Source organism: Salvelinus sp. IW2-2015, linkage group LG28 (genome assembly GCF_002910315.2).
Source record: "Salvelinus sp. IW2-2015 linkage group LG28, ASM291031v2, whole genome shotgun sequence".
NCBI classification, from domain to species: Eukaryota; Metazoa; Chordata; class Actinopteri; order Salmoniformes; family Salmonidae; genus Salvelinus; species Salvelinus sp. IW2-2015.
The window spans coordinates 30,036,252-30,046,029 of NC_036868.1; the positions used below are offsets into that span (position 1 = coordinate 30,036,252).

A 9,778-nucleotide genomic window follows, 5' to 3' on the forward strand; every position below is an offset into this window, starting at 1 on the left:
TATATTATTTAACTACAGTTAATGTAGATGTGAGTGAAATAGCTGGAAGTAGCWGTAGAAGTATTGTTGTCCARTAGTTTACTKCAATTAGGGTKGGGATGGCAGGGGGGAAAAGGTATAGAGAAAAAATAAATAAAGGGGATTAGAAATTATGCAAACAATGAGATTTATAGAACCTACAATCCATCTGRAATATTACATCTGATCTACCCCCACATTAGGACAAGCAGTCTGATACTAATAAACACACTCCCGTGTCTCTTGATTTCGTGTAATAACAGTAAATCTTAAACTCTTACAGTCCCACCGTGACACGTTTTGAACTTCTAACCCCTTTTAAACACCGTGCTGGTCTGTTGCATTGGATTTGTCCATTTCCTCTGCATCCGCTGATACCAAACATTAGTATGTGTGATTAAAGGGACTGAMGTAGAGCAGTGTTGGTGAGACAAGGGCATATCCCGAAAACCTTTCTTCTCACAAAAACGTCTGTAAAGTCCACAAACTATTATGACCTCTCTATGAAAAGCTAAGACTCACAAACACGCACATGTTTTACTCTATGACACTCACAAGCTATGCAAGAGTCATTAGATGTTAAGGGGTTCTTCTACATAGAAGATCATAGGAAATCCCAGGACATATTGCATGATACTGTAGCTCACATAGTTGCTGTCACAAACTCCAATAGTTGATATTCATTTCCCACTGAGCAAACAATTCKTGTGTTTACAGCATTCTCATCAATGCATAAATATTATTATTATGATATATATATATTTTTGTGACTTGTCAATAAAACTCCTCAACGCAAATGTTTATGTCAAATTGTTTTGTGCTCTACTTGTCGCCCTGGCTAAATACAGTTCATTCGAAAAGTATTCAGACCCTTTGACTTTTTCAACATTTTGTTACGTTACAGCCTTATTCTAAAATGGATTAAATAAAAATGTTTCCTCATCAATCTACATACAATACCTTTTCTCCAAAATAATATTGTAATGTAAAAGCAACTGTTTGTCACACATAACATGCACACAGCTCTCGCTCTTATACCCTCCTTATTCGTGATCTCCTTCTTATTGTTATTATTACAATTATAATTATGATCATCATTATAATAATAAGTATTGTCTTTATCATTAGTAGGCTTAGTATAGTGTCCTTGGGCAGTGCCTTCGGAAAGAATTCAGACCCGTTGACCTTCTCCACATTTTGTTACGTTACAGCCTTATTCTAAAATGGATTAAAGAAAAAYAAATCCTCAGAAATCTACACACAATACCCCATAATGACAAAGTGAAAACATGTTTTTAGAAAAGTTGACAAATGTACTTAAAAKATTGAGCTCAGGTGCATCCTGTTTCCATTGACCATCCTTGAGATGTTTCTACAACTTGACTGGAGTCCACCMGTGGTAAATTCAATTGGTTGGGCATGATTTGGAAAGGCACATACAATTGAAGTCGGAAGTTTACATACACCTTAGCCAAATACATTTAAACTCAGTTTTTCACAATTCCTGACATTTAATCCAAGTAAAAATTCCCTGTCTTAGGTCAGTTAGGATCACGACTTTATTTTAAGAATGTGAAATGTCAGAATAATAGTAGAGTGAATGATTTATTTCAGCTTTTATTTCTTTCATCACATTCCCAGTGGGTCAAAAGTTTACATACACTCAATTAGTATTTGGTAGCATTGCCTTTAAATTGTTTAACTTGGGTCAAACGTTTCGGGTAGCCTTCCACAAGCTTCCCACAATAAGTTGCGGAATTTTGGCCATTCCTCCTGACAGAGCTGGTGTAACTGAGTCAGGTCTGTGGCCTCCTTGCTCGCACACACTTTTTCAGTTCTGCCCACACAAATTTTCTATAGGATTGAGGTCAGGGCTTTGTGATGCCATTCCAATACCTTGACTTTTTGTCCTTAAGCCATTTTGCCTCAACTTTGGAAGTATGCTTGGGGTCATTGTCCATTTGGAAGATCCATTTGCGACCAAGCTTTAACTTCCTGACTGATATCATGAGATGTTGCTTCAATATATCCACATAATTTTACTTCCTCATGATGCCATCTATCTTGTGATGTGCACAAGTCCCTTCTGCAGCAAAGCACCCCCACAACATGATGCTGCCACCCCGTGCTTCACGTTGGGATGGTGTTCTTCGGCTTGCAAGCCTCCCCCTTTTTCCTCCAAACATAACAATGGTCATTATGGCCAAACAGTTATATTTTTGTTTCATCAGACCAGAGGACATTTCTCCAAAAAGTACGATCTTTGTCCCCATGTGCAGTTGCAAACCATAGTCTGTTTTTTTATAGGTGTTTTGGAGCAGTGGCTTCTTCCTTGCTGAGCAGCCTTTCAGGTTATGTCGATATAGGACTTGTTTTACTGTGGATATAGATACTTTGTACCTGTTTCCTCCAGCATCTTCACAAGGTCCTTTGCTGTTGTTCTGGGATTGATTTGCACTTTTCCACCAAAGTACGTTCATCTCTAGGAGACAGAACGCGTCTCCTTCCTGAGTGGTAGGCCTTGAAATACATCCACAGGTACACTCCAATTGACTCAAATTATGTCAATTAGCCTATCAGAAGCTTCTAAAGCCATGACATCATTTCTGGAATTCCAAGCTGTTTAATAGCCACAGTCAACTTAGATTAAATGTAGTAAACTTCTGACCCACTGGAATTGTGATACAGTGAGATATAAGTGAAATAATCTGTCTGTAAACAATTGTTGGAAAAATTACTTGTGTCATGCACAAACTAGATGTCCTAACCGACTTTCCAAAACTATAGTTTGTTAACAAGAAATTTGTGGAGTGGTTGAAAAACGAGTTTTAATGACTCCAACCTAAGTGTATGAAAACTTCCGACTTCAACTTATACCTGTCTATATAAGMTCCCACAGTTGACAGTGCATGTCAGAATAAAAATCAAGACATGTGGTCGAAGGAATTGTTTGTAGAGCTCCAAGACAGGATTGTGTCGAGGCACAGATGATGGCCTCCATCATTCTTAAATGGAAGAAGTTTGGAACCACCAAGACTCTTCCTAGAGCTGGCCACCCGGCCAAACTGAGCAATCGGGGGAGAAGGTGTCTTGGTCAGGGAGGTGACCAAGAACCCATTGGTTACTCTGACAGAGCTCTAGAGTTGCTCTGTGGAGATGGGAGAACCTTCCAGAAGGACAACCATCTCTGTAGCACTCCACCAATTAATACTTTATGGTAGGGTTTCCAGATGGAAGACACTCGACAGCCCGCTTGGAGTTTGCCAAAAGGCACCTAAAGGACTCTCAGACCATGTGAAACAAGATTCTCTGGTCTGATGAAACCAAGATTGAACTATTTGGCCTGAATGCCAAGTGTCATGTTTGGAGGAAACCTGGCACCATCCCTACGGTGAAGCATGGTGGTGGCAGCATGTGGGCATGTTTTTCAGCGAATGGGACTGGGATACTAGTGAAGCTCAAGGAATGATGAGCGGAGCAAAGTACAGAGAGATCCTTAATGAAAACCTGCTCCAGAGCGCTCAGGACCTCAGACTGGGGCAAAGGTTCATCTTCGAATAGGACAACGACCCTAAGCCCACAGCCAACAGAACGCAGGAGTGGCTTTGGGATAAGTCTGAATGTCCTTGAGTGGCCCAGCCAAAGCCCAGACATGAACCCGTTCATACATCTCTGGAGAGACCTGAAAATAGCTGTGCAGCGATGCTCCCCATTCAACCGGACAGAGCTTGAGAGGATCTGCAGAGAAGAATGTGAGAAACTCCCCAAATACAGAAGTCCCAAGCGTGTAGCATCATACCCAAGAAGACTCGAGGCTGTAATCGCTGCCAAAGGTGCGTCAACAAAGTACTGAGTAAAGGGTCTGAATACTTATGTAAATGTGATATTTTTTWWWWWWWWTTTTTAATACATTTGCAAAAATGTCTAAAAACCTGTATTTGCTTTGTCATTATGGGGTATTGTGTGTAGATTGATGAGGGGAAAAACAATTTAATACATTTTAGAATAAGGCTGTAACCTAACAAAATMTGGAAAAAGTCAAGGGGTCTGAATACTTTCAGAATGCACTGTATGYGGGCAGAGTAAGCAGATGAATGAAAGTAGTGCATTCAAGCTTTTTCACTGTGGTATTTCCTGGGACATACTACCCAGCCTAATGTATACAAATTGACTTGTTATTCACTTAATGAAAAGTCCATTTGGCTACATTCCCTGCTGTTGGGATATTTTGAATGCATAGATGTTGTAGGATARATTTGAGTAGCAAATTAACGTTTTATTTATGAAATAGCAACAGTCAAATTAATCTCATTAATCACAATACCCAGATATAGTAGGTATTGCTAGGAAACAGTCRTTCTCGTTTGAACAGTGCAATTCATTTAGTCAGCATAAGCCAAACGTAAATGGAGAATAAGATGAGGCATACACACAAGTGGAATACATAAAACTGATCCAAATCCAGAATTGAAGGAAAAACAAATTCATATGATCATTCCAATGTAGCCTGAACCTTGTTTATTGTGGTTTTCTCCTCGGTGRATGAATTTTTATTTWATTTAACTAGGGCAAGTCAGTTAAGAACAAAATCGTATTTATAATGACGGCCTAGGAACAGTGGGTTGACTGCCTTATTCAGGYGCAGAACGACAMATTTTTACCTTGWCAGCTCGTGGATTCGATCTAGCAACTTTTCGACAACTGGCCCAACGCTCTAACCACTCGACTACCTGCCTACCCGAAGAATGTTCCATGGTAAAGAGAAGAGAAGAAAGACATTTTTTAAAATTGTATAATAATAAAGATGTGAATGAGGGCAGATGCAGTTCTTTTGACGGGTGCAGTGCAATGATTTAAATATACAGTGGTCTATATACATCCTTGGTGCAGTGAGAGCAGTAGGTTGTATCTTTGATAACCCGACTGGTTTAGGGGCCTGGGAGGCTCGAGCCGGAGGTCTCCCATGATATCCTGCGGCTGGGGTTTTGTCGCTTAGCAACAAAGCAAACTTTCTCCAGCTGAGCTTCCAGCAAAAACAAACGTGCTCTCCCAAGTCATGTAGCTAGCTAACACTGTCACTTATTTCAGCTAATAGTTAAGGTGAGTCAACGTCTACGACACTGCCGGAATGTCAAAAGCTCCACCAAAGAAAAAGGAGTTGTCCTCCAGCCGAGTCACTTCATCACAAGGACAGACACCAAATAAAGAGTAAGATTGGTTTGATGGTCAAGCTTGCTCTAGTATCTATGCCCTACTGTTCGTTATTTATCATGTCAAGCAACACTTAAATACTCTGATTTCAAATTATATTTGCCATGGTGTTACATGTTATGTGTTGTTATCACTGTCATAGGTAGCTGTTCAGCTAATTACAAAGTGCACAGCAACGTTAGCTAGCTAATGTGTGAACCTGTTGGCAAGGAATGACAGGTGTCAATCAATCATAATGCCCCCCCCCCCATTATTTTTGCTGGGGCTTTCTATAGTATATTTAAGCAGTAAGGCCTGAGGGGGTGTGGTATATGGTCAATATACCACGGCTAAGGGCTGTTCTTACGCACTACGCAACATGGAGTGCCTGGTAATAGCCCTTAGCCGTGGTAAATTGGCCATATACCACAAACCCCCGAGATGCCTTGTTGCTATTATTAACTGGTTACCAACGTAATTAGAGCAGTAAAAATACTTGATTTGTCATACCCTGGTTATATACGGTCTGATATATCACGGCTGTCAGCCAAACAGCATTCAGGACTCGACCACCCAGATTATAATTTAGCAATAAGGCCCGAGGAGGTGTGGTATATGGCCAATATACCACGGCTAAGGGCTGTTCTTAGGCACTATGCTATATAACGTCTTTTAATGGGCTACTTCAAACCATATTTTCTTKAYATTGAAATKATGTCAAAAATACTGTRAGWCTGATTRGTAATAGACTGTCATAGCCCCAATTTTTTTTTAAATATGGTGGTGTCGCGCAAAGAAATTGATATCAAAATGGGGTCGCAGGCTGTCCTCAAAACACTATTTATTAAAATGCAATCTATTAATATGTTTTTTGAACACTATCATTTATTTGCAAGCCTGATAGCTTTATCTTTAGTTTAGGGTTGACTCCGCTCGTTGGCCCTTAGCCAAGGTCAAAGCATATGATTTCATCAACTGGTATTTACCACCTTCCCACTTGGTTTTGAACACAGTATTATGTAGCGTGGCCAGGGAGTAGTCTGACAGGGGCTAGGTAGCCTACTGCGTTACGTGATGTGTCACTTCTGTCTACTTTGCTTGAGCCCACGAAATTTGAACCTCAGCCAGAAAAAAGTAGCTAAGGTCTCCTKATTTTAAACACTTCAGGATTTAAACGCCCATTTTCACCATCCTACTCGCTAGCTAGTTCTATAAGCCCTTCTTCTTGTTATTGTGGACATTTATGTAGCTAGCCTTGCAAGCTGGCATTAATTATCTATAGCTTCAGGGCTCTTGCTCTGCTCTCACTTTACAAAAGCGCACAACCACTGAGTTTCACGAACAAGCTGTACACTGGGCAACTTGCCAGGGTTCTGCTTTGAAATCCTTGGCCCGCGGCTCTCCCAATCCAAGTTACTGACAGTATGAGAAAGGGAGTCAGTACATGATTGTGTCCATAGCACCACCAACGAAAATGTATAGCCTAAACAGCGCTGTGACTAGAGGTCTATGCRCTGCTGCTACAAATCACTTTAGCGATGAGAGGAGTTACTTGAACAGGATTGATACATTTGGACATCAATTTTATATCATCTTGGGTTTATGGATACCACAGCATGGCTGGTGTGGCACTACAACACACACCTGTTTATTGGTGTCAAACCTGAATCATGCTTGTTTGTGGTTACACCCCAGAGCGTCGTCCCTGGTGGCTAGTGCCTCAGAGGGCCCAGGAGAGCTGAGGAGATGCCGCTACCCCATCTGGCCGGAGTGGAGTGAGGCAGAGGTCAACACAGAGAAATGGGATGCGGCCAAGGGCGCTAAGGATGGAAAGATGGGGAAGAGTCCATTTTTGGTGAGTATTGATGGATTGGGCCTAGTGAAATTCCTATAGGATCTAGGCTATCCATCTATGGATTGATTTCATAGATACTGTAGCCTGCGGTGTCTCATGTTTRTTTGGCAGGTTAGCATTTTTTGTCATGAATCTTGTTCTGGAGGCAGCTCTGCAGAATGGGTACTAGCTGGTACAGCCTCAAAGTCATAAAARRAGATTAAAAARCTAACGTTAACCACGCTMCTAACCCTAATGCCTAACCCTAACCTTAAATTAAGACCAACAAGCWKATTTTTGTTTGAGTTTTTACAATATAGCCAATGTTGACATTGCAGCTGGCCTATCTAAGGGAAAAATCGCTCCAGGACAAGACTCATGATAATAAACATCAACCGTGCTTCTACACCTGCATTGCTTGCTGTTTGGGGTTTTAGGCTGGGTTTCTGTACAGCACTTTGCGATATCAGCTGATGTAAGAAGGGCTATATAAATACATTTGATTTGATTTGAAGTTTCTTTGGCTCTTTTTCTTTTTGGGGGTAACTGCAGATAGATTGTAGCTTTCATCAATGTACACTTCTGCATAATTTCCAATCCCCCATATATATTTTTTGTAAATATATACACATACACAGTACATTCAGAAAGTTTTCAGACCCCTTGACTTTTTCCACGTTGTTACGTTACAGCCGTATTCTAACATTTATTAAATCGTTTTTTCCCCTCATCAATCTACATACAATACCCCATAATGACATAGCAAAAACAGGTTTTTAGAAATGTTTGCAAATATATTAAAAATAAACTGAAATATCACATTTACATAAGTATTCAGACCCTTTAATCAGTACTTTGTTGAAGCACCTTTGGCTGCGATTACAGCCTAGAGTCTTCTTGGGTATAACGCTACAAGCTTGGCACACCTGTATTTGGGGAGTTTCTGACATTCCTCTCTGCAGGCACTCTTCCTCTCTCAAGTTCCTGCTCAGGCTTGAATGGGGAGCGTTGGCTCGACGCTCCTATTTTCAGGTCTCTCCAGAGATGTTCGATCGGGTTCATGTCTGGGCTCTGGCTGTGCAATTCAAGGAAATTCAGAGACTTGTCCCGAAGCCACTCCTGCGTTGTCTTGGCTGTGTGCTTASGGTCGTTGTCCTGTTGGAAGGTGAACCTTCGCCCCAGTCTGAGATAGTGAATGCTCTGGAGAAGGTTTTCATCAAGGAACTCTGTACTTTGCTCCGTTCATCTTTGCATCGATAATGACTAGTATCTCTGTCCCTGCCGCTGAAAAACATCCCCACAGCATGATGCTGCCACCACCATGCTTCACCGTAGGGGTGGTGGCAGGTTTCCTCCAGACGTGACACTTGACATTGAGGCCAAATAGTTCAATCTTGGTTTCATCAGACCAGAGAGTATTGTCTCTCATGGTTTAATAGTCTTTAGGTACTTTTTGGCAAACTCCAAGTGGGCTGTCATGTGCCTTTTACTGAGGAGTGGCTTCCATCTGGCCACTACTATAAAGGCCAGATTGGTGGAGTGCTACAGAGATGGTTGTAGTTCAGGAAGGTTCTCACATCTCCACAGAGGAACTCTAGAGCTCTGTCAGAATGACCTTCGGGTTCTTGGTCARCTCCCTGACCCTTCTCCCTCGATTGCTCATTTTGGCCTGGCAGCCAGCTCTAGGAAGAATCTTGGCGGTTCCAAACTTCTTCCATRTAAGAATGATATAGGCAACTGTGTTCTTGGTATCCTTCTCCAGATCTGTGCCTCGACACAATCCTGTCTRGGRGCTCTACGGGCAATTCCTTCGACCTCAGAGCTTGGTTTTTGCTCTGACATGCACTGTTAACTGTGAGACCTTATATAGACAGGTATYTGCCTTTCCAAGTCATGTCCAAACAATAGAATCTACCACAGGTGGACTCCAATCAAGTTGTAGTTATCTTCAATTTRAGAATAAMSCGTTAACYTAACAAAGTGMAAAAATTCAAGGGGTCTGAWTACTTTCCGAAGGCACTGTYTATACAGTACCAGTCAATTTTAGACACACCTACCCATTCAAGMGTTTTTCTTTATTTTTACTATTTTCTACATTGTAGAATAATATTGAAGAGATTAAAACTATGAAGTAACACATATGGAATCAAAGGRTGTMCAAAGCTATCATCAGGGCAAYGGGTGGCTATTTGAAGAATCTTAAATACAAAATATATTTTGATTTGTTTAACACTTTTTTGGTTACTACATGATTCCATATGTGTTATTTCATAGTTTTGATATCTTCACTGTTATTCTACAATGTAGACAATAGTAACATCTCAGACATCAGTCAGGAAGTTAAAGCTTGGTCACAAATGGGTCTTCCAAATGGACAATGACCCAAGCATACTTGCAAAATGGTTAAGGACAACAAAGTCAAGGTATTGGAGGTGGCATCACAAAGCCTGACCTCAATCCCATAGATAATCTGTGGGCAGAACTGAAAAAGCGTGTGCAAGCAGGAGGCCTACAAACCTGACTCAGTTACACAACTCTGTCAGGAGGAATGGGCCAAAATTCACCCAACTTATTGTGGGAAGCTTGTGGGGCTACCTGAAACATTTGACCCAAGTTAAAGAATTTAAAGGCAATGCTACCAAATACTAATTGAGTGTATGTAAACTTCTGATCCATGGAAATGTGATGAAAGAAATAAAGTTGAAATAAATCATTCGCTCTACTATTATTCTGACG

General features: G+C 40.9%; 1 protein-coding gene across 1 annotated transcript in view; it reads left to right on the forward strand.

Annotated features, from left to right (window-relative positions):
• Window positions 1-5,047: 5,047 nt before the first annotated feature.
• The window catches only part of adgb (androglobin), a 139,099-nt gene continuing 134,368 nt past the window's right edge, over window positions 5,048-9,778 (forward strand). Inside the window, exons 1-2 of the mRNA XM_070435854.1 lie at window positions 5,048-5,226; window positions 6,904-7,063. Of these exons, the coding sequence (XP_070291955.1) occupies window positions 5,147-5,226; window positions 6,904-7,063 (240 nt within the window). The 5' untranslated portion in view covers window positions 5,048-5,146. The remainder of the gene's footprint in view (window positions 5,227-6,903; window positions 7,064-9,778) is intronic.